Consider the following 26,115-nt stretch of genomic DNA (forward strand, 5'->3'; position numbering starts at 1 on the left):
ACACAACGAAAATCCAGCACTTCGCTGCAACAAAAGTGACGGAATGAACTGAATGTTCTCACAAAACAAACGGAACAATGCATCCCGCCGATGGGCTTTGTGACGCTGCAGTCATTGTTGTCATGGGAACTGAACTGATTTCAAAACAAACTGATTGCATTGTTGTTGGCATCGTTCCGTCATTATCTGATGTAGTATTATATCACGTGTTGTAATGTCCATGTACAAGTATTACGCTATTTGTTGAATTTTGTTGAAGTTGCCAGAAAAGGGAAACGAAGTTCGGATGAAAGATGTCAGTGAGAGTGTCACAAAAGTGTGGGCGGGGCGTTCAAAGGGGGCGGGGCGTAAATGTTTCCTTCATATTTGCATACATAGTAAGTAGATGGTCCTTTATTAAATTTTTCGGTTTGTTGCGGAACCACAAACACGTCCAATGCTGCACTACCACTTGTGTTTGTATTCTTCTGATGGTCAAAAACGAACTGAAAATGAAGCTTGAACTGAAAAGAGCTGAAACAGGCCGGACGTTCCCCTCCAGGTGTTCCCTTCATGCTCAAATGTTACCTCCAAATGGTCCGAGGTCATGATCGGTTCAGATCAATCAAAACACTGTTTGTGTGTTCAACAGATACATACATGTACACACATACAAACACACGTACACATGTACATGTACACACCTACACATGACCATGTACACACGTACACACATACATACAAACATGTACACATATACACACGTACAAACACACGTACACATGTATACACATACATGTACATGTACACACCTACAAACACGCGTATACATGTACACACATACATACGTACAAACACACGTACACACGTACATGTACACACGTACACACATACATGTATACACGTACACGCATACATGTACACAGTACACACGTACACACATACATATACATACATACACACGTACAAACACACGTACATTTACATGTACACACATACAAACACTCGTACACACATACATACGTACACACATACACACGTACACATGTACACACATACTCGTACACACATACAAACACTCGTACACACATACAAACACTCGTACACACATACACGTACACACATACACACATACATGTACACACATACAAACACTCGTACACACATACATACGTACAAACACATACACACATACACATGTACACACATACTCGTACACACATACAAACACTCGTACACACATACAAACACTCGTACACACATACACGTACACACATACACACATACATGTACACACATACAAACACTCGTACACACATACATACGTACAAACACATACACACATACACATGTACACACATACACAGTACACACATACACGTACACACATACTCGTACACACATACATGTACACACGTACACACATACATGTACATACATACAAACACACGTACACACGTACACATGTACACACTACACATACATGTACACACGTACACACATACATGTACACACGTACACACACACACATGTACACACGTACACACATACATGTACACACACCTTGTTTAATATTGTCCATGTGAATTTTGAAGCATGTAATTAAATAATTAAGCCCCTGACTTGATGTAAAAACTGTTTTATTATCAAAATAAATTTCCATTCTCCCTTTACATAACAATTGCCGTTTACCAACGAAATACCCAATGAACGAATGAACGACAGAAAGATTAACTTCAGATATGAGAACTCAAATTCAGCTCCAGTGATCCATCAAAGTAAAACTACACGGCCGACACCTCACCTGTGGTTCCAATTAAGATAGGAGTTGGACATCCGATTACCTGTGAAATTTCACTTCCCACACACAAAAATTGTTTGTTATTAATTCCAATTGCAAAGCACGTCGGTATCACGTGACCCTCCTTGTGGGTGTGGTGGGGAGTACCAAGATGGCGGCCGGTGTGCACGTCGGCATCACGTGTCCCTCCTTGTGTGTGTGGTGGGGAGTACCAAGATGTCGGCCGGTGAGCAGTGTTTCTTTTTCTTCAGAAAATCAGTGATCCAGTTTGATTGAGATCAGTGGTTGTGACAATTCCTACGATTATACGATCACACATGGCGATGTTGAAGCGTCTAGTTCATTGTTATTTCCACTTTTCGTCCGAATTCTTCACAATCTACAAACATGCAAAACTCCTTCCCAAAAATACATTGTGGAAGGTCCATATGTTAGCTTGGCCGTCGTTCCTCCTTCTGATCGCCCATTAATTTATCTTTCTTTCACTTTTCGAACACAACTCGTCCTCTCAAAAAGCCGACTCTCAAACGAAGCAAGCCGCCCGTAAGCGGTTATCAAGCTGCTTGCTAACGGAACACACCCGAGGAATCGATTTCCTTCACAATAATTCGTGAATTCGATCCTTGGGAACTGAAGTTTAAACCTGACGTTGTGATCACAGGCCCAACAAACGGATCGAACCTTTCACACCAAGTTTGGTTTGTTTGGAGCAACAAATAAGAGGACATTTGTTTACTTAACCGTCATTAAACTGTAATTGTTTATTTCATATCACAATCTGTTTCCTTTCCTGTAACTTCCTCTCTGAACTCATCAATCGGATCTTTAACCCTTTACCCTCCGTCCATCATCGACCCTCTTTCTCTACGTTTCCCACTCACCTGGTAAGATCTGTTCACGGCCCAGACTCCGCGACGCACCTGGTGCACCGGAAACATGTTTTGAAACAACACAAGTATTCCACGAGTTTCCTTTAAAATAACTCAGGAACACAACGAAAACCCAGCACTTCGCTGCAACAAAAGTGCCGGAATGAACTGAATGTTCTCACAAAACAAACGGAACAATGCATCCCGCCGATGGGCTTTGTGACGCTGTAATCATTGTTGTCATGGGAACTGAACTGATTTCAAAACAAACTGATTGCGTTGTCGTTTGCATTATTCAGTCATTATCTTATGCAGTAATGTGGAATAGGCAAAGCCAAGAAGCGAACGTAGAATTCTTCTTACATTCGCTTCTGACTTTACTTATAACGTGTTCACAACTGAAAACTTGCCAACTTTACCGTGGTACGTGTCAGCGCCGCACAGCTAATGATTTTGACGCAATTTCCGGTTCCTTCTGCCTGGGTTCGGGATCAGCGATCAAATAATGTTAATCACGATTAAAAATTATTTTTGATGATGTGGGAGATATCTTTATTAAAATTAACTTTGGGAAAAAAATGATTGAATAAATAAATAAATAAACAATCACTTCTGATCAAGAATAAAAGAAAATATAAGTTCCGGAAAGAGTTTCAAAATCACTCCCGGTAATGTTAAATATTATGTTAAATACTAAATAAACACTTCCTGTCATGAAAAAAATCACTTTCGGAAGTATAAAATTAACTTGGGGTAAAAAAAATAATTGAATAAAGAAATAAACACTTCCGGTCATGATCTCCCGGCATGCATCATTCCCCATGACAAAAACCAGAAACAAAAACAACCAGAAGGAAAAAAAAAACGGAAGCAAAAGGGTCATAGCCAACGACACGGATTCCAAATAGCCAGGGGAATTGTGTTGTTGTTGTTGTTGTTGTTGTTGTTTCCTATTCTGTCCCGTACATGTGTGAAGTATGAAGCTCACTGCGTTCGTCATTATATCACGTGTTGTAATAGTACAGTGGATAAGCTGTCATATTTTAACAAATTGTGCATTTTATGAGAAAAGCATGAAATTTCTCGCGAAGTTAGAGCATACCATCATGTTTATTTTCGGATGTGGAGGGAAGTCAGATTTCACCTCTGAGGGGACAGTGAGAGGTCAAATCCAAGATAGCCGCTAGTCACCCGGGTCTAATGTTCAAACATCCTTAATTTTGGAACCATACTGTGCAGAAAAAACATGGATGACCCACAAAATATGTAATGGAGAAGAAAGGAAATACCTTTGGATATTTTTTTTTCATTATTTTAATGGCAGAAGCAAACTTTGGGAAATCACGGGTGATGAAGGTTGTGGCTCCTTCTACTGTGATGCCAAAGAACTGGAAGGACTTCCTTCGATGCGATGATAACAAAACCGAATTGTTTGCTTTCCTGTCATGCGTACTTGTTCATCTTCCTCTAGCAGAGGACAAGGAACTGTATGCAACAGATGGAAGTGGAGTGCTTTGCTCTCCGGCTGAGTCATACTTGGCCTGCCTTGCCCCATGTTCGCAGGAGGAGGCCGACACTCGTCGACTTCTGCATGTGGCAGATGCTGTGCAAAAGGGGTGTAAGAAGGTGACCATACGTACCGTTAATACTGATGTGGTAGTACTGGCTGTATCTTCATTCAGCAAGACAGCTCCTAATGAGCTGTGGGTTACCTTTGGTGTCAGGTCAAGCTTTAATTACATAGCTGTTCACGAAATGGTTACCACAATCAATCCAACACAGTGTCTGACTCTCCCAGTCCTTCACGCTTTCACCGGGTGTGAAACTGTATCTGCATTCGCTGGCAGAGGAAAGAAGACTGCCTGGGAAACTTGGAAGTCCTTCCCAGAGGTAAATGATGCTTTCAATGAACTCCTATGCATGCCAAGTGAGGTCAGTGAAGGATCAATGTTACTGCTGGAGCGATTTGTAGTGCTAATGTCCGACCGAACCAGTGAGAGCAAAGAAGTGAATCATGCCAGGAAACAGCTCTTCACACAGAAGTCGAGAACTCTCGAGAACATTCGTCCAACCCAGGCAGCACTCAATCAGCACATCAAGCGAACTTGCTCCCAGGCCAACTGTTGGAACCAAGCATTGGTCCTGGACCAGAGATGTCAGAGCCATCTGACTGGGGCTGGACAAAGGAAACAACTAGGTGGCAACCGCTTTGGACCACTCTCCCAGAAGCATCAAAATCGTGCCATGAATTGATCCTCTGTCGCTGTGAGAAAGGATGCACTGGAAGGTGCAAGTGTGCCTAAGCTGCGCTCAAGTGCACTGCACTGTGCTTCTGTTCTGGAGGCTGTTAGATTTTGATCACTGCCATTACCATCATCATCATTGCTATAAATAAAGTATGAAATAGAGGAACAGCATGGGACGATTCTGTTAATTTTTTTTTGTATTATTATCCCTATCGTGTCTAAATGGAAGCAAAGTTTCGCTATATTGCATTGGTCCAATCCATTGTCTTTACCAAAAGAATGTCCAAAAGTATATAACGTAACTTGACCTTGACCTCGATTGAAATGCATTCCCTTGGCTTCTGGCAATCTCAAAAGTATCACCAAACGAATGGCCATTCCAAACGTAGTTGGAAATGACACCTTAAATGTATTTTTCCACTGTTTAGTTCCAAAATTAAACGCGTTTGAACATGAGACCCAGTGGACTGGCGGCCATCCTGGATTTTGACCTCTCATGGTCCTCAGAGGTCAAATCTGACTTCCCTCCACATGTGAAAATAAACCTCATGGTATTCACTAACTATGTCAAAAAATTCATGCTTTCCTCATAAAACGCACAATTATTGTGCTTATCCGCTGTACTATTGCATCTCATGCAGTTCAATGTGGCAGCAGAACACGTGCCAGGCAAGTCCATGGTTGTTGCCGATGCATTGTCCCATAGTCCACTCCCAGAACATGCCTCGGATCGCGAGTTGTCAGAAGAGGTGGACGCATTCGGTCATGGAGTTAAGTCAGGTTTTCCAGCGTCCAAGAGAAAGTTCGATGTCATCATAGATGCGTCCAGGCTGGTTCCTGTTTTGCAACGTGTTATTAACTGCACTATCCATGGTTGGCCTCAGTACATGGATGACTGTCTGGATATACTCAATCCGTGCTGGGAAATCGTAGGCATTTATCTGTCTATGAAGGAATGTTATTGTATGGCACGAGAATCGTCATACCAACTGACATGAAGGTGGAGATTTTTCAGAGCATTCATGCCGATGGACATCAGGAAGGAAGGAAGCATCAACGCTGAGCCAATGATTGTATTTGGTGGCCCGGTATGAGTGGGGACATCGAGGACTGTGTCAGTAAATGTGATCATTGTATCAAGTACTGGTCTGCTCAAAAGGGAAAGCCATTATTCCCGATTCCCCTTCCGTCTCCTCCATGGGAATGGATAGCAGCTGATATCCTCGAGTTCGACAAGAAACATTATCTGGTCATGGAGGATTATTACTCGAGATTCAACGAGCTCAAACACTTGCCCTCTCTCACAAGTTAAATGCTCATTCATAAAATTAAGTCAACCTTTGCTCGTTGGGGCATTCCTGATATTCTTATCTCAGATAACTGAAGTCAATTCGCATCCAAGGAACTTACGGAGTTTTCTGGAAAATATGGCTTTGAGCATGTGACTGCAAGCGTAAAGTATCCACAGACAAATGGATGTGCTGAAGAAAACGGAACTCATTGCGAAAATGATCCTGATCCAACCTGATCCGTATCTCGGGCTGATGTCTTAGCGTAACACTTCTTTTGAGCCGACAGGTTTCAGCCCTGCACGGTTGATGCTGGATCAGAGGTGGAAGACAATCATGCCAAACTTGTCACAGATTCTTCGAACAAACGCAGAGAAAATCGACCCTAATATCGTGAACAGCAACGATGACAAGGCCAAGGAAAAAGACGCTTCCAAATCAATCAGAAACATTCTCCTGAACGTCTCCCTGAACTCCAGGTCGGAAACAAAGTTAGTCAGAACTGGTCATCAATCGATCTGGGAACAGTTGGGTGCTATCTATTCTACAGCTACATCTAAAACGCCTCACTCGTATGGTATAAGCGTTGGTAACAAAGTTCTTCAAAGGAGCAGGTGCCACCTCACACCTGATACGACCGTACCTTCATCACCTCATGCATTACCGCATTCAGAAGACGTTCCTGGAGAGCCCGTCATTGAAAATCCAATTGATAATGGAACAAAAAGCTCTGAGAAGTCTGTCGAGTATAAAACTCACTCTGGCAGAAAAGTCAATCAGTTGAAAGAATTGATCTTTAATTAAGGCAAGAAAGAGACTCTGGGCCAGAATAATGGCCGTCATTTCTATCAGATACCAACGTCAGGTAGTCCACCCTGACATTGTCACTTAGTTTTGCTTTTAAGTTGGATTCTGTTTCGGTGTGTGTGTGTGTGTGTGTGTGTGTGTGTGTGTGTGTGTGTGTGTGTGTGTGTGTTTGTGTGTGTGTGTGTGTTTGTGTGTGTGTGTGTGTGTTTGTGTGTGTGTGTGTGAGTGTGTGTGTGTGTGTGTTTTTGTGCGTGTGTTTGAGTGTGTGTGTGTGTGTTGTTATGTCTGACTTCCTTCCTGGGATGACGGTGCAGTAATTGTTCTTTATTTTGATTCCAGTTGGATACTTGAGAAATGGCCATTTATTCAACATGTTGTCCAGGAATTGTTCTGCTTGTGACGAATTAGGTTGTGGGTTTTTGAAGTCTTTCAGTCGATTTGTTGGGGGAGATGTTGTGGAAGTACAGCTCATACACACTGTATGTTAATGAGGGTTGACGATGAGTTGGTTTGACATATGTATCGTGTCAGTTCAAAGCTCGATGATGTGGTATTTGTGAGTAAGCATCAGTAAATGCCGATACATGAACGAGTAGAATTGACAGTTACATGTAATAAATTTGCTGTCGCACACATCGGTAAATTGTAATATAATCTGCTTGATGGAAGGAGCTAATTTTGACTGTGGGTGGCAGTATTTTCTTGTAAACTGCCTGGTGAGATTCGTGAAGATTCTGGAATGTTCTCAGACAAAACTTCCTCGATGGACGAGAATCACAGTTGCTGGAAGGCATGAGATCAATCTGTGATTCAATATAAACCCGCGAGAGGGAGGTGTGGAGAGACGGGTGATATGTGATGAGCCGTGTGTTTTGATCGTCCTCGTGCTTGATTTAACTCTGACGAGCATAAACCGCGCTCTGCGCGACATGTTGGGGTGGGTGTGTTTGAGAAAGGAACTGATGCAGAGTATGAGGAGTAATTTTACTTTAATGCAGTAAGTGGAATACGATTTCACTGTTTCAGAACCATTTTATTTACTTTTTTTGTACCATGCACCTCATATGGTCTTTGACATCATGTAAGCCGAATATCACGTTACTCCAGCGCAGAACAAAGTCGTAGATAGCGCGACACGAAACCACAAACTCGAAAATAATATATAAGATGAGTGAATGAGGTGTTAATTTCCAGAGCGGTCGTTAAGGCGTGGAGCCAATTTTAATCAGGTTGATGAAAACTCATTGAGATTGTGTATCAGGAAAGAATTCCTTTGAGCTCTTCAGTCATTCTGGACGGGCCAACATGCGAGAGAGAACACCGCGACAAGACTAACTCGTTCAACAGCCCTGGTGTACGAGGTGAACATGCATGAGTTGAGCCAGCAGAACAGGGACATTGGGTTGGAACAACTCAACTTGGGAATCGTTGTTGCACATGGCATGTAATGGTGAACGTGAAAGAACAACTCAACTCTCTATGTCTCTCCAAAAGGACCGTTTAGAAACCTCGCCCCCATCCACTTTCTGAACAATCCTCTGGAAGAAGTCCTTTCTTTCAAGCTTCTCGGTCTCACTATCTGTTCTGACCTTTCCTGGGAAAGCCACATTTCAAACCTCGCCTCCAAAGCCAGTCGCCGACTGGGAATCCTCCGTCATGCAAAGTCCTTCCTCGGCCCACCTGAGATCCTGACCACTGACAAAGCTTTTGTCCGCAGCCTGATGGAGTACTGCTCTCCTCTCTGTGCTGGTGCTCCTGCCTCTCACTTTTCTCGGCTTCACGCTGTGGAAACCAAGGCTTTTCGGATCATTGGCATCTCCGGCAATGAGGCTGAGTCTTTGGGCCTCTCACTCAATTACTGCAGGCTGGTCGATGGTCTTTCTATCTTCTACTGTCTCCTCTCCAACCTCGCCCCCCTGCTCTCTCTGCGATTTGTCCCCACCATATTTCCGCAGGGCGCTGAAGGTCCGCCAACAACCCCGTTCTGGCAAAGCTACCAAAATCACGAATCACTGCTCACCTTCACTCTTTTATTCATCTTTTTTCCCTCCTTTGGAATAAACTCCCTCACTCGATTCAATCCCATTCTTTCCTCCAGGCCTTCAAAACCTTTTCACCACCACCTCTTATCATGCCCCATCCAAATCCACGATCTTTTCTACCCCCGATAATCCACCCAAGCCCACCTCCCTCAAATTCCCTGCTTTCCTTCCTGAAAGTCCCTGTAATGTCCATCTTATATTCCCCATGTTCCCCATCCCATCCCTCTCCCTTCCACAGATCTCCTAATCTCTCTGTTCCCCACTGTTTTGTCCTTCCCACTCCCTCCCCTCTTTTCTCATGCCCCCTTAATGTGCGATGTGTGTTCACTCTCATACGAGCCTCGACAAGGTATACAAAAAAAACAAAGAAAACAAAACGTCCTCATTTAACATTGTGCTGTATATTTGGCGTCCAAGTTTCAAAAACGTTACACTGTTGATGTGGTCAGTGCAACGTCACTCAGAAGTCACAGACAGTAACTGAAAAAGATCCAAGGCATGAGATAATTCTGTGATATTATGTTATTTGAGTGGTATCTAATCGATACAATCACCAATATGTGTGAAGTGCAAACCTAGAATTGCAATAATTAGACAAGAGGCTGATTCGGCACGACGAACAACTTACGTACACCAAAGGGAAGGAAACCTCAAGGTGCATGTTCCCCCGACATATAATAAAATAGTTCCATCATGGATGCTCACTGAATCATAGTTCCATCACGTGCCCGACTGTGTCTGCGGATGTCCTTCAGCATTTTGGTTACTTCTTATTTCGAGGTTGGTGGCAGGATTTGCACTCCGACCACCGTAAAACCCTTCATTCTGCAAAACATTCCAGAAGCATGAAAATATCTGAAAACCCACTCCGTGGGAGTACCTCCTGTGCAGCTTTCCTTCGCCGGGCAGCTCACCAGATGACGGGATTGGGGCAAAGCCTTCAGAACCCCTAATCTTTGATGAGAGGAGGGAAACCACGGGGTAACATTCCTGGGTCAGATTGCGCGAAAGTTTGTCAGAGTGGGGCTGAGGTGTCGTCCACCAGACGGCGGTCTCCTTGGGTTGACCTGAGGCGGTCCCTTCGGGTCGGTGTCTGGAATGTCCTATCCCAAAGAGAGGATGATCACCTGTCTATGTTATCATCTGAGCTCAAGTATTTGGACATCCGTATTGCAGCACTTTCTGAGGTTCGGAGACCGGATTGCGGCGAGATCATGGCGGGTGGTTCCATCGACTGTTGGTGTGGTCGCTCTGATGGTTACCATGCCCAAGGAGTTGCTGTAGCTGTGTCCAATAAGCTGACTCCAATGATAATTGAGGTGACACCGGTCAACGATCGTACTCAGAGACGAAGGATTCCTCACTCCTTCGGTGTCATTTCCCTGGTCTCTGTTTATGCTCCGATTGAGGCGAGTGATCTCACCGTGAAGGACACATTCTACGCCATGCTCGAGTCTGTGGTTGATCATTGCCCCAGGAGAGATACACTTCTAGTTTTGGAGGATTTCAATGCATCGACTGGAACTGATAGGGATCGTTATGAGGTGTGTGTTGGTCCCCATGGGTCAGGAAATGTGAACCAGAATAGCACTAAGTTCCTTCACTTTGCAAGAAGTCATGGACTGAGGGTGGCTGGTTCATGGTTTCAGCACCCACAAGCTCAATATAATTCACCAAACAGGAGAAAAAGATAAGTTTCATGGTGGGGAAATTTCACTTTTTCTTGTGTATCTGAGATGGAGGGAACAAAGCCTTGCCTGCTTCAAGTAAGAAGGTATATCGTCTTCGTTATAAGACTCGTTTTCTTTAAATTATCAGATTTCACAACAGAGTTCGACACATTCGTAGTGCTGACAATATCCGATCCTCAAAAAAGAAATAATATTTCGATGATATACCTGACCTGACTTGACCACCTCCATCCACCTTTCACAACGATCTTTGGTGCTCTATCTTCATTGTCCTTTCTTGTTTTTTCACCCTCCACAGAATCATCATCAAGTGAGTAATAAATTATCTCTGATCATATTCTGGTCAGTGAGCGATCTCTCCATTTTGATGTTCGTAAAGGTTCTCATGGTGTAACGTTCGCCGTTCATTACGAGGTTAATTGTTCTTTTCTCTGTTCAGGATTGTGATTTGTTCGGGTTCGTGGTTCGTGGTTCGTGGTTCGTTTGTTTTGCCCTTGCAGTCACCGTGGTATGAAAGGAAGTAGTTACAAGACCCCATCTCTTTGTCTTCACGTGGCATTTCTTGTTTAACGGTTGACACTCGCGAATTAAATTAGAGCTATCGTTCGCTCCAAGCTATGCTTCATCAGAAACCAGTTCAGAATGTATTCTCCTCAAGAGTTGACATGGCAAGTTATATCATCGATATTCTATACCAGTGTTTCTCAAGGTGGGGCGTGTCCATATTTTTGTGGGGCATGAGAATTCAGAATTAATGAATCAATATATGATCGCTTTCAGAGCTTTGCTATGAGTTCCCTTCTTGGTTCACTCAGCAATTTCTGGTGGATTTATCTGAAGTACCAGAGCAACACCAAGAGGAGTTACGCGAGTTGCAACAAGATGAGTCTGTGAAAACTCTTTTCAAGATCAAAGGAACCTGATGTGGCTGTCTGAGGAGAGCGAAAAGAAATACCCAAACTCGACTACTTTGGCAAGGGAAGTATTGATCAATTTTCCATCATCTTATTTTGTCGAATGTGGATTTATTGTTGTTACCGATTTGCTGCAAGCGAAGAGAAATCGACTGGAAATCACAAGATGTGGTAATTTAAGGCTGAAACTGACAAAATTGGTTCTTCGAATCAAACAAATCTGCAGCCAGCGTCAAGGGCAGGGCTCCCATTGAAGTGAGTAGCAATTGAATAAAATTTGCACTAAAGTTTTAATAAAGCCTTTTGAATACATATGTAGTATATGCTGTAGTGTCTCCAATCATGGTGGGGCGTACAATTTTTTTGAAAATCAAAGTGGCGCGTGGGAAAAAAAAGGTTGAGAAACACTGTTCCATACTATGGCTGGTGTTGGCTTTATGGTTAGGGAGGTGGGCTTTGGACACTAAGATCCTGAGTTCCAATTCCTCCTGGCAATTGACTTAATACCAGATGGGGTTGACTCTGCCTGTCATCCTTCTGAGGTTGGCCAGCTTGCTGTTATCCTGTTTTGGAGTGGTGACCTGCTCCAGGATTGTGCCCAATCGACAAGGAGACTGCTTCGGCAGCAGGCAGCACCAATGCTCTGCACAGAGTATGCTCCCAATGGATGGATGGATTCCACACCATAAAATGGAATTTGTCCACATATTTATACAATTGTTTATATAGGCTTCAAAAACTTTTGAAAACTACTGAACCAAACACAAACAAATGTTGCCAAAGGGTAACTCTCGTCTGGTTTCTGCCTGGGGAGCATAACTGGGGGAGGGACTTCTGGCACCTGGTGATAGGCGGCACAATCATCTTCTTCTAAAAAATAAAGTTGAAACAAGCTGATAATATGCATTACAGTGATGTTGAAATCTGAATGAGAATAATTCTCAATTTTCAAAATATTTCCTTTCATGCATTTTAAACAGAAGTTCAAAACAAAACATCCAAAACTGAGCTTTGCAGCGAAGTGCAAGTGATTTTTGCTCGTGCCACATATAAGCAGTGAGGAAGTTTGATGAAGGTGATTTTAGCTGACTTCCAAGCAGATGGAAGATTACTTCGGTGAAATGATAGAGCGATTAGAGCAGAATGTTTGTGAAGTGCGACAAGCTGTCTTTTGATCAAACCCATCAATGAAGGAACGAGTTGAAATGTCGAGAATAGTATAAATGTCAAATAGTGTACCTCCTCGCTGGAATGATGACCATGAAGCCTTGTCTCACACCAGGGATGGGTTGGTTCCAAAAGTTATTGCATGAAAATGCATTCTCTCTAAGCCTGCCGTGGATCACACAATATATCACCAAGCCTGCCATGTTCACAGGAGGCACTTCCACAAGGTTCAATGTCTATTCACTGGTCGTGATCTGTCAGGGTTTGTGTAGCACATGTCCGTCCACTCAATCTGTGCACCTGTCCACATGGTCGGGAGTTTTCAGTATGAACAGGTGCTCATTCGGCAAGATGAGAATGTTCTCCAAGTCTTTGGTTGTGCAGAGGCACAGCCCTTTCTCCCAGGTACTTTTATAAATGTTTTCGGCTTCTATCAGGAGCTTGCTGAGCCATTGACGAGCCATTAAAATCCTTATCTCTCACACAAGATATTCTTTATGGTGACCCGAACACCGCCGTTTCTAGGGGTTTCTGTGCATGTGCACCGAGCATTCTGGGTGGATCACGTCATTTTGAAAGTCACACATTGAAAAATTATTTTTCTTGTTTGTGTAAAATATCATTGTGATTTTGCTGAAAGAGGTTACATTAATTAATTTTACAATTTAACGTTCATACTTTCAATCCCAATTCCAACACTTTGTCCTGAGCATTTCTGATAAATGTCAGTTTTCAACACCACAAATAGTACACACATGATCGATTCAATCCCCGATCAACTCAGCCGCAGTTTTAATGCACAGGTGTGTCGAACGGAGGAACAGGTGGAACTGATGTGAGTGACACAGACTGACAGAATGTCTGATAGACTGATATTAGTGACAAATTAGCTATTTGAACCATTGCCATTTGTTCTTACAGACCGAGCTTGGTTTGAAACGTCATCCAATATGCATCAATCCACATTACCACATATTATACAGACTTCTCCCAAGTTTGATTTCAATCCTTCAGCTGTTCTCAACTATCACATTCTTATCTGACATGACTTTTAACCTTTAACCTCTTGATGCTGAAATCTAATCAATTCAGCTTTGCATCATAATATACACATATACCAAGTTTGGTCACAATCCTATCATTTTTTTTTCAGTCGCATTATAACATTTTTTTTTTACCTTTCAGGACATCTCACCTTTGAACCTTTGCCCCCATAATCGAATCGGTTTATCTTTGCATCATGATACATACTTGTGCCAAGTTTATATTAGATCCCTTCAAGCATTCTAAAGTTATCACGGGAATGAAAACCTATCACAGATGAACAGACACACGGACGGATACATGGACGGACGAAAACAATTCCTCTGGCAACTTCGTCAGCGGAGGCATAAAAATGAATTACAGCAAAATCCTGAAATGAGGATTAACACGGTGCTGTAACTCCAATTTCCAAACTTTTTACGAACGAAGAAATATCTGTTTGCTGTTTTAGTTTAATCTTAAAGGACAACACTGCAAGGACTGCAAGCAGATCGAGAAAACCGAGTCAAGAGAAATTAATACAGAGGGCACTCGAGTACTCCGAAGAGACTGAAAACCAGGCTGAGTTATCCTCACTCCGTCCCTCTTCCTCCACCAACAGATGGTGCCTCTCACCATACCAACCTCAACACTTCATTCATTCCCGTTCAATGTAGTGAACCATCCATCATATGTTCGTACCCTACTTGACCAGGCTATTTGACTTGAATTTTCATGTTCTTGAACAATTGAAATTAAACACAAGAAAACAAAAATATATTTAGCAATCAAATTTATTTTCAATATTTATTTCACATGCAACAACACAGTACTGGCAAAACAGAGGATGTAACAAATATGGTATCATCATCATCATGATCATCAATCAGCTCCTGGCTTCCAAACTGGAAACCTGCATCCTCCAATGAAGCATCTCACAATGACTGGACCCTGCCAGAGATCTTTAAGGAAATTGATGTTGAAGAGTTGTCTGTTCAGGGTGACAATGGGATCAAAGGGGTTATAAGTTAGACTAGTTTTCAAAAGTAAATATACAGTCAAGGCTCGTGGAAGAACTAATACACTGAACAGATCAGGACATAACAGGACAAAAGGAACAGCATAGAGAGGGGGAAACATCAACAGTGGAATTGAAGGACAAGATAGAGGTTGCTTGAACAAACAATGGGTGCAGGGAGGAATGGGGGGCAGGAACGGGGATGCACGGGGTGGACACGATGGATACAGAAGGAAACTCTCATGAAGGAAAAACTGGAAATTTGGAGTTTTGTTTAAAAAAAAACACGAGTTAAAACTCGAGTTTGTGTTACTTGCATCAGTTGCAGGTGAGTCTTTTTGTGTTTGGGAGGAGGTGGGGAATTAACCAAGTGGTGACGTGGGTGTTCTGGTGTCTGGGTGGCATGAATGAAATGTGTCCCTGTGACATCAAGGTGGTGTTGGAGAGGAAGCGTTTTTGTTTATGAGTGAAGATGGTCAATATCAGTGAGTTGGGGACAGGCTGCAATGATTCTGAATGTGTTGTTGAGTGAAACGTGAGCTTTTCTGTGAGGAAGAGAGATTGAGACCCATGTTTGTAAGATTATTTTGCATGAGTGTGTCTGGGTACAGGACATTGAAATGTTTAATTGGTAAGGGTGATGGTTCTACTTCTTGACACATCCTCACACCACATGCTGCCATGCTTGAACACATGCCTTGGCACTTTCAATGAAACCTCCCAGGTCACTCAAGGTACACTTTTGTTTGGGCAACCAGCAGCACAACTGATGTGTCATCATCTGGGCAGTAACAAGTGTTGGGTCATTGCTGTATCCCCATTTATTTGGGATACCTTGCAGCATCCCACCACAGCGTGCAGGCAGATAAGACATCGACATTCTTGCCAGGGCTCGTGTGACCCTGCTGGCATGCATTATTTGGGCTGCAGCATCAATCTGGAGGTGTCGTAATCACCCGTCAGGCTTTCGTGCCACATTTGAATCCGAGTGGTCGCAGGGTCCAAATTGAGTGCTTGTGTGGTGGTGAGGAAACTCTTTTTGGACCCCTCACCTGCACCACAATGACAACTAATTATGTTGTGGATGTCTTGTCTATGTACTCTGCTTAATACTTTCCTTTCTGTTGGTAATTCTGCTCCCCTCCTTTTGGATGGAGTGATGCTAGCAGACAAGAGATCGTTTTTTTTTTTCATTGGTTGGTTCGAGACATCTGGCAACACATTTTTGATGGACTTGAGCCAAAGATTAGCTCCGGCAAACCCCAGAATAATTATGGGAATAATTGTGGCCGTAAAAGAAAAAGAGTGAGGACATGAAGTAAAAATTTTCAGGAAAGGAAGAGAACATTGAAAAGGTGAAAATCTAAGAATAAAGGAAGGATAAAATAAAAACATCCACTAATCATCCCAAAAATAAGAATTTTGATTCCCAACGCATCAACAACCAAATGTGTGATGCAAACAATCTGGAATCACACAATGACAGAAGGCAGATGGACAATGAAGTTTCATCATTCAAAGATTCCTCTCATCTGCGAGATGATGAACCAAGTGGAAAACTCACCTCACATGACAGAACGTCTCGCTCCTCAAACCCATCTTTACTGTCCAGTTCACCTTAGGCACATCCCTCATTCACCGTCATCTTCCGAATCGAACGTGTGTCGAAGGAGTTGAGACAGAGGGGAAGAAAGAGAAAATATGGAATTACAGTGAGATCTACAGACGCTTGTGGTTGTACAACTCGGTGAAGTGAAATCTTGCTTGACAAACCAATAATATCCTCTTCGTCATGAAACAAAAAGCGAATACGTGATTGTTGTTGATACGATTTATTTATGTGATGTAATGGGACATAGATGAGGGTCAAACCGATGACAGAGAAATGTGCTGAATAATTACATGTCCATTTCATTGTGACGTAATCATGTCATGCCACGTTGTGTCGAATGCTTTCCCCTGAGGATGGAACGAGGAGGTAACAATTTCAAAACCGGGTGAGTCCACATCCGGCAGCAATCACTGCATTGAGATACAGGGAGTTTGTTTACAGTGTGTCATGTACACTGGGTAGTTTGTCACCAATTGTATTGATGGGTCAGCGGATGCATCGGTCCTGAGCAGGAGTCATTATCCAGGGAGGTCAACTTATTGGCACATCCCTTCTTCATTTTCTGGCTTGATAACATCTTCTGATCTTACTTTGGAAACCTTTCCTCTCCTCAAGTAAAAGAGCCATGTAAAATAGCTAATGGAATACCCTGCTTTGAATGTGTTCATTGATTTGATGCTTCTCATTTTCTGAATGGAATGAATTGTTAAAGAATGTGATCAGTGTGTTTTTGGATGATCCAATTGCTGGTGTCTTGGAAATACTTTCAAATTTGCTCAGAATGTGTTGTCACTTCCAACACCTGAGCGTGCATGAGATGCATGTGCTGGATGATCATTGCATGATACAATTACGTCACGTGGAAACTTGCAATTAGGTGTTCTGCACATCCCTCGTGCCAAAAAGGCCCTTGGAATGACATTTGAAACAGTGCTTCAACAATTACGTTGTCATTTCGACATGTGTGTGTGTGTTGTTTTTATGGTGGAGGAGAAATCAACAAAATGTATTCATCGCCACTCTCTCTCTCCCTTGTTGCAAACAGGTAAATATAAAATCCTCAAAAAACTCGCTTACCTGCTCTGTGGGCAGATTGTTTTCTGCTGATTGGACATTGCGGTTTCAGGGTGGCAAGGTGGGAGAGAAGGTGCTTCATCTCCAGTCAGCAAAATATTTTTTCCTGGCATTGCAGTTTGATGAAAGGAAGGAAGAAGAAGTTTAAAGATGTCATTGAGAGAGCAGCTGTCTGATAACCTGCTGAGTGATTGGTGTTTATATTCAAATTATGCTGTGATTGGCTGTTTGATCAGCACGTGTACGAACTCAACAGAATCAAGAATATGAAAACTGAAAATTACCTTCAGAAATTGCAGTGAGGATTCAATAATAACGTAGAAAATACGTAATTCAATTGGAGTGTGGATGTAAAAGAAAGTGGAAGTAAAATTATGTTGAATTTAGCAATGCTGTGAGATGATGTACGGCTTTGCCGTGACCCTTCGATTAGATTATCTTCCCATCAAAAAGGTGAACGAAAAATCACAACTTTCAATAAAAAGAGAAAATAATCAGGAATCTTAATAATATGAAAACCTCTGAAGATTTTCTAAATCACTCAATTGGTCACCTGTCATGAATTCTTGCTCCTCAAATGTAACATCAAATTCACACTGTGTGTGTGTGTGTGTTCCTCACTCACACTCCACCTCATCTTGAATGTGTGATGAAGGAGTCTCAACAAAGGCTGAGGAAGAAACAAAGAATGTTTCAATACAAACTCAACGATGTCTCACGGGATTAGAAATCGGGAAAGTCTTCTTGGGGCAGAAAGGATAAATAGCTGTCTAAATCCCAGTTGCATTAAGGGAAGATACACCGATGGAAGAAAGGAAGGTTGTGCTTGACAAATGTATTTGAGTTTTATGAAGCAATTTCTCATTGGATGTGCAGAGAGTGAACAAAAAATTGGAAACATCAAAAGAATGTTAATTTTTCGGTTGTTGAGCCACCACTTGCATCCAGGAAGGCATAGATAGGACATGGTGTGGAGTCAAAAAGGATCTTGAATTGCAGAACTGGAATGTAGCACCATTCTTCCACAAGGAAGTCCTCCAATTCATGTCGGTTTGATGAAGGCAGAAACCGCTTTATCAGGGGCCAACAAGAAACCCCTCCCAGCAGGGAAGAAATTCTGCATTATGGGATGCAGATGATCATTAATGACAGTAATGTAGCACGCTGCATCAACCCTGCCTTCTGATGGAATGAGTCGACCCAAGTGATGCCAGAAAAGCATACCCCACACCTTGATGAAACCGTCATAAGCTTTGAGTTTTTGAAATAGGCACTCAGAGCTGTATAAATCCCTGGGTTGTCGCCACATGCGCACACGTCCAATCGTCCAGAATAAGGTGAACGATGACTCATCAGATCATATCACGTTCCTCCACGACTCTGCAGCCCATTGCCTCTGGAACTCCTTGGATCACTGGCCCCACAAACGGGCATTGCCAGGTCTTATAAGCAGTTTGTCCAGAGCAACCTGGCTTTGAGTGTTAATCCTGTGAAGTTTCCTTCAGACTGTTTTCGATGATACAGGATTCTCACAAGCGACATTGAACTTTTTACACTGTCCATCATTGCTCCCGTTTCACATCGCAGTCCAGAATTATGCCCGTGCATCATGCTCGTCGAGTGTACGTGTACTTCCATCCACTTTTGCCCTTTGATGATGATGTATTTCCTTTGTCCCAGACTGACATAACTTTTGAAACATTTCCTTGTGACATGTTCGCAATTTCCCCAGCCTTTGCCACTTAAGCGACTGCCAATCCCCACCAATATTTACACCCCGTTAAAAGTCATTGAGCTGACCTCCTGCGGCCATACTGGCTCTAAATACTAGACTCAAGCCGCAGTCGAGTTCATTCCCTCCCAACCACAAGTCCTCAACCACCATCAGGTCATCAACCACACCGCCCCCCCAAGTTCTCAAAGTTCCCCCAACCACAAATCCTAAAAAGTACCCCCACCCCACCCCATCAACGACAAGTCCTCAACCACCCCTCACTCGTCTTCCAATTCTCTGTCCCCCTTTCTGCCCCCCTCACCCTAAATATCTGTCCTCCCCTCCCCCGTTCTTCCCATTTTTAACAAGGTGCTCATTCCCGTTCGTTAAGAAAAACGATAAAAGTAAATATCGATGGGACAATGTTTAATTCGTAATTTCTCAAGATTCCCTCATAAGTTCACTCAATGATAATAAAAAACATACAAGGTCATCCGTAATGGGGAAAAAATGTTGTAGGGTTGGACTCCACATCGGACATTCTGATTTGAGTCACCTAACAATGAATGGATGCCCTGATAATCATACATGAGATCAGGGCCGTCACTCTGGACATATCTCATGCTTTTGATGCAGTCTGACATTCTGCTGTCCTCTCCAAACTCTCTGCCTGTAAAGGCCAACTCCATACATGATTCAATGACTTCCTCCTCTCTCGTAACCTTTGTGTGGCATTCAATGGAATCTTTTCATCTCATCACCCTGTCAAGACTGGAATGCCCAAGCAGTGGGCCGAGTTCTATTCCTGATCTTCAACAATGATCTCGCTGACTCTGGAAAATCCTCTTTATCTATTTGCTGATGAGTCCACCCTCTGCCGTGACATCAATTATCCTTCAGGAAGGCAGGCTGCAGCATCTGCCCTCTCTTCAGGCCTTGGAAAAAAAATCACAAGCTGGCCAAAGACTTGGAATGTCTTTCAATCTGACAAATCTCACGCTCTTATTTCATTTATCTCCAAAATTATAGTCTGACAAACCACACCTCTTGTCCCACCTCCTCCCGCCAATCTACTTTCTTACCAATCCTCTTCAGGAAGTTCATTCAATCAAGCTCCTGGGCTTCACTATCAGCAATGATATTTCTTGGGCAAAGCACATTTCAAAGTTGGCCTCCGAAGCCATTCTCCGAATGACCACACTCCGTCATACAAAGTCCTTCCTTGGCACACCTGAACTCAAATCCACTTCCAAGGGCTTCATGAGCAGCTTGGTGGAGGACTTTTCTCTATCCTCTGGGCTGGTTCATGTCTCACATCTCTCCCTGCTTGATGCTGTACAAACCAAGGCCTTCAAGATCATTGGAATTTCCCTCACTGAATCTGAGTCGAGGACGAACCTATGGCTGTCACTTCACTGCCGCAGACAGGTCAATGGTTTCTCTGTCTTTGACCACCTCATTTCCAGGATTGCACGTTCTGATCTTTCTGTGCTTTGTCACCCCCAGGTTTCTGCAGGGCTCACAGGGTCCACCATCAACCCCCTTCTTGTGAAACTACCAAAATCCAGGTCACTGCACACATCCAATCATTAGTTCCTCTTTTTTCTTGCCTAAAGAATCAACTTCTATCTCCTGTTCAATCGCATTCTTCCTTCCAGGTTTTCAAGACAGCTGTTCGCCACTATCTCAGATCGCCACCATTTGAACAACATGATCTTTTCTGCCCTTGTTAACCCCGCCCAAATCCCTCCTCTGTTAAATTTTTCAGTCTTCCCTCCTGGGAGCTTCCTTGTGTCCATCTTGTCCATGCCATGCATGTTTTGCTTCCTGTTTTAGTCTGTTATATCCTAATGCAGCTGTTAGTCTGTGAAGAGCAGTGTGGCAGCTCTTCCACGAGCCTCGACTATGTGTACAAAAAAGACCCTTCAGACAGCGAAGACACTTTAAGTTCCCTCAAACCTCAAAGACTCTTCCGCTCCTCTATATCACGAAATACAGCCTCACTACGACCGCCCTTCATCAGGAGAAGAGCGTGCATTCCACAATTCATGCTATTCATGTTCATTTAAAATGTAGTTTGAGCAATCCTCCTATAACCGCTCACCAGAGATAGGTGACTTTCCTCAAACTACACTGTGATTGTCTTCCTGATCAAATTTTGTGCAAAATTTACAGAAACAGGGGTATTGGAATTGAAAAATACTTTCAGGAATCATCGAGGATTCAACAAAAGTCGAAAAGCAAATAAATATAATAACACAATCACGACACAGAAACAAAACACTGAAATGAAGCAGAATTTTCTGAAAAAATTGGAGAATTTGGTAATGCGGTGACACCGGCATTGCAAACACAGCAACGCCAACCATGATATGATTATTCTCTGAACGTAAAACAAAGTTATTCCAAAATTAATCATAATTATGTAAAATGGGAAGAGGAAAATAAAGAGGAAACTTAGCAAAATGAAAACATCAATCAATGTACAAACTAACTTGAAAGCTCACCTGCTGGGACAACTTGCACCTTATTCTGGGGATCAAATCTCAGCTCATTCCCGATGTTTCCAGCCTCGACATTGTCATTGTCAAAAGTCACAGTCACATTCAACATCCTCACAATCACAGGACAAAAACACTTCATGCTTCCTCTGGGAACCATAAATAAAAGGGAAATTAAATAATTAAAACAAATGATTGTAATAGAAAAATATTGGGAAAAAATAAATAATTGAAAATTGGGAAATAAAAAAAAAAATTAAAAAAAAAATGATTCAAAAAGCAGGACACCACGGCCACCAAGACGAAACACTCAATGTTTCCGTCCAGGAACCATCTTCACATTCTGAATTGTCATCATCCTCACATTCACACTCATTGTCATCATCCTCACATTCACACTCATTGTCATCATCCTCACATTCACACTCATTGTCATCATCTTCACAATCACAATCATTGTCATCATCTTCACAATAACAATCACAATCATGATCTTCACAATCACAATCATCTTCGTCATCTGCACAATCACAATCACCGTCATGATCTTCGCAAATGCCTTCATCTTCGTCATCTTTGTTGTCTTTTCTAGCAACACACACAATAATGAGCAAAACTTCGTTTTAGAGAACATTTCACTGTGTTGGTAAAATGAAGCAAGAATAGCATGGGCAGTCATAATTATAAATACAAGTATATACACTACTGTGAAAATGACTTATTCACAGTGTGTGTGTGTGTGTGTGTGTGTGTGTGTGTGTGTGTGTGTGTGTGTGTGTGTGTGTGTGTGTGTGTGTGTGTGTGTGTCTCTGCATGCGCACGCATATACGTGTATATATATATATATATATATATATATATATATATATATATATATATATATATATATATATATATATATATATATATATATATATATATATATGTTTGATTTTTTTTTTTTTTTTACAGTGCCTATCGAAAGTCTTTACCCGATTTCAATTTTTTCACTTTTTCTTGCCTTATCGCCTGGAATTGAATTGCATTAAACTAGACTTTTTCTTCCTTTATTGACACACTGTGACCAACAACTTCCAAGTTAAAATCAAAACAAAATTTCTGATTTAATGTAATTTACTTCCAGGCAATAAGGCAAGAAAAGATGAAAAATTTGAAAGGCGGTGTGCACTTACTGAAGGCATTGGAGAAAAAAAAATTACGAATGATATGATATGATTTTTGTATATATATATATATATATATATATATATATATATATATATATATATATATATATATATATATATATATATGTATACATACATAAATAAAAGCCTGGTGTTGGCTTCATGGTTTGGGTGGTGGGCTTGGGATCTGAGGGTCCTGAGTTCAAATCCCCCTCAGCTGTTGAATAAATACCAGGTGGGGTTGACTGCCTGTTATTCTTCCGAGGTTGGCAAAATAAATTGCAGCTTACTGGTATCCTGTGACGGAGTGTCGACCCGTCCAGGATTGTGCCCAATAGCCAAGGAGACTGATAAGGCAGCACCAACGCTCTGCACAGAGCATGGTTGCAATGGTTGTGTATATATATATATATACATATGTACATAAAGACCCGCCCACATCTCTGTCCTGTGAATGGAGGGAATAGCCAATCAGCTCTCATCTCATCGATTAAACCCAGGTGGCTCGGATTGTGTGAATGATTGATCCCTCCCACACTCCTCCAACTGAATAAGCTGTGTAAAGCAACCCAAGAAGACTTACTTAAGGTAAGTGCGACCCTGTTTCAAACCCTTCCCACATTTGCAAACCCTCAACATACACACACACACACACACACACACACACACACACACACACACACACACACACACACACACACACACACACACACACACACACACACACACACACATATATAGGAATATATATATATATATATATATATATATATATATATATATATATATTTATATATCTCAAATAATAACATATTTGCAGCAGAAAAGAGGTTCATTGGGATCATCGGTTGCTGTTCTGAGTTAAGTTCCAGAATAAAAATGAATCCTTGGGAAGAGGAACAGCAAGAAGTAAATGAAGGTCACCAAAGAAGAAAAATATCAGAATGTGTTGTTTACCCGAAGTGTTTGTGTCCCCACGGATAGATGTTGATAACCAAGTCTACGAGAAGGACGAAAAGAGAGATCACTCCGATTGCGTGCTCAAAGCGTCCCCAGAGCGACATCAGTTGTCCCATGTCCAACGTCCCAAGAAAGGAACGTTCACCAAAGATCTGTGGACAAGGAATTGACAAGTTTAATGAAATCATGTTATTTGAACGAGCAAGTTTCCCATGCTCCCACGGGATTCAAAACGGGGTCGTGATGAAGTCGGAAAAAATGCAAATGGAATCTTCTGTCATTGAGCACACAACATGGGAACATCAATTCGCATTAATTGCCACAAATGAATCAATTTAAATGCTCCAATGGCGGTAATTTGCTCCGTTTTAAAATGTTTCTTCAATATATGAAGCCACTTGATAGCTCGGTTCCCTTATAATAATTTGTATTGGTGTCAAAGTCAGTGACTTATTGCAAATTAATAGTAGGATGCCACCATGGGTGTGTCCCGTTGGTAAGTGACTTGGTTGTTTCCCATTGCTCAAGGAAACACTCCAATGGAAGGGAGTGCTGGGCTGAACAACACGGCGGTCTCCAAGGAAACATTACTATCGTGGAACTCGAGCACTTGCTGGCCTGGCCGTCATTTTCAGTTTTACTCGATGTTCTTGTGACAACTTCCCCAAACAAATTGATTGTGTTCGCAACAGCTACAGAGCATCTTGAATCGGGAAAGAAAGATAAATAAATGGGGAGTCAGAAGGGGGAGCTCGACCACCAAGATTATCTGTGGACCTTCCACTGTGCATTTTGGACAGGGAGGTGGTGGAGATCGAATTTGGATGTTTGTAGATTTTAAAGAATTAGGTTGAAAAGTGGAAGTCACAATAATAGTCTGAACTGCATGTTTCAATATTGTCCTCTCTGAAAGCACAATTGAAGAAATAACCAGGAATCGTTTCAAATCTGACCATGGTGGCCATATTGCTAACACAAGTGGGCATGTTTCATCAACAAGCAGCTTTCTTTCTGCTCACCACACACCTCCTTTGATTGCTTTTCTCCATTTGCTTAGCATCTTACAAAGTGGTTGTGATGGAAGTGTGTCCGCCGTGGTCTGAAAGAAGTTGGCCGACATAGTCAGAAAGAATCTGGCCGCCGTAGTAGGAAAGACCTGGCCGCTGGAATAGGAAAAATCCTGGCTGTGTAGTCAGAAAGAACCTGGTCACCGTCGTCAGAAAGAACCTGAGCGCCGTCCTCTCTGAACGCCGTCCTTTCCTTTCCTGTAACTTCCTCTCTGAACTCATCAATCAGATCTTTAACCCTTTACCCTCCGTCCATCATCGACGCTCTTTCTCTACGTTTCCCACTCACCTGGTAAGATCCGTTCACGGCCCAGACTCCACGACGCACCTGGTGCACCGGAAACATGTTTTGAAACAACACAAGTATTCCACGAGTTTCCTTTAAAATAACTCAGGAGCACAACGAAAATCCAGCACTTCGCTGCAACAAAAGTGACGGAATGAACTGAATGTTCTCACAAAACAAACGGAACAATGCATCCCGTCGATGGGCTTTGTGACGCTGCAGTCATTGTTGTCATGGGAACTGAACTGATTTCAAAACAAACTGATTGCATTGTCGTTTGCATCGTTCCGTCATTATCTGATGTAGTATTATATCACGTGTTGTAATGTCCATGTACAAGTATTACGCTATTTGTTGAATTTTGTTGAAGTTGCCAGAAAAGGGAAACGAAGTTCGGATGAGAGATGTCAGTGAGAGCGTCACAAAAGTGTGGGCGGGGCGTTCAAAGGGGGCGGGGCGTAAATGTTTCCTTCATATTTGCATACATAGTAAGTCGATGGTCCTTTATTAAATTTTTCGGTGTGTTGTGGAACCACAAACACGTCCTGAAATGAGAGCGAGAGATGAACCTTCAGAGTTTAGGCTTTATTCCATTTGATTAGAGCCGCTTCTGTGGGCACACCGGGGAATACAGGTTCAGCTAGGAGTACATAAGCAGTAACATATACATGTGCAGTCAATCATTGCAGACAATCCGCGTAAGCACGGAGTTCGATATAATCTCCATTCTCACCAGTCAATGAGAACCTTCAGTTAACGAGCATCAAGTGGACAGCCGATGTCAATAGCAATGCCCCGGGGACAATCACTCGTGCCGCAGAGACCTCCCCTTATACGCGAGACGCACAACATGTGATCCCGTGTCATGTCCCTCAATTCACGTTAATTC

The 26,115-nt window shown here is 42.4% G+C and overlaps 2 protein-coding genes and 1 long non-coding RNA gene across 5 annotated transcripts in view; 1 reads left to right on the forward strand and 2 right to left on the reverse strand.

The window, feature by feature from the left end:
* LOC147033860 (uncharacterized) overlaps nt 1-2,722 on the reverse strand; it is a 16,794-nt gene extending 14,072 nt beyond the window's left edge. Inside the window, exon 1 of the mRNA XM_085872016.1 lies at nt 1,784-2,722. The gene's annotated coding sequence lies outside the window, so the exon portion shown is untranslated. The remainder of the gene's footprint in view (nt 1-1,783) is intronic.
* LOC147033861 (uncharacterized) overlaps nt 1-17,638 on the forward strand; it is a 25,863-nt gene extending 8,225 nt beyond the window's left edge. Inside the window, exons 2-3 of the long non-coding RNA XR_015055697.1 lie at nt 16,811-16,843; nt 17,504-17,638. This is a non-coding gene — a long non-coding RNA (uncharacterized LOC147033861). The remainder of the gene's footprint in view (nt 1-16,810; nt 16,844-17,503) is intronic.
* The window catches only part of LOC147033862 (uncharacterized), a 17,218-nt gene continuing 5,898 nt past the window's right edge, over nt 14,796-26,115 (reverse strand). Inside the window, exons 2-6 of one of the 3 annotated variants that reach the window (XR_015055696.1) lie at nt 23,871-24,025; nt 21,754-22,335; nt 18,086-18,202; nt 17,536-17,638; nt 14,796-14,819 (exon numbers count right to left, since the gene is read on the reverse strand). Coding sequence is in view for 1 of the 3 variants with exons in the window: in XM_085872020.1 (XP_085728146.1) it covers nt 22,020-22,335; nt 23,871-23,989 (435 nt within the window). In the remaining 2 variants the exon portion in view is untranslated. Of the gene's footprint in view, nt 14,820-17,535; nt 17,639-18,085; nt 18,203-19,586; nt 22,336-23,870; nt 24,026-26,115 lie in introns of those variants that run through there. The other 2 variants (XR_015055695.1, XM_085872020.1) reach the window with 2 other exon arrangements.

Source organism: Eptatretus burgeri, chromosome 1 (genome assembly GCF_056783735.1).
Source record: "Eptatretus burgeri isolate ZD-2024b chromosome 1, Ebu_testis_v1, whole genome shotgun sequence".
Taxonomy (NCBI): Eukaryota; Metazoa; Chordata; class Myxini; order Myxiniformes; family Myxinidae; genus Eptatretus; species Eptatretus burgeri.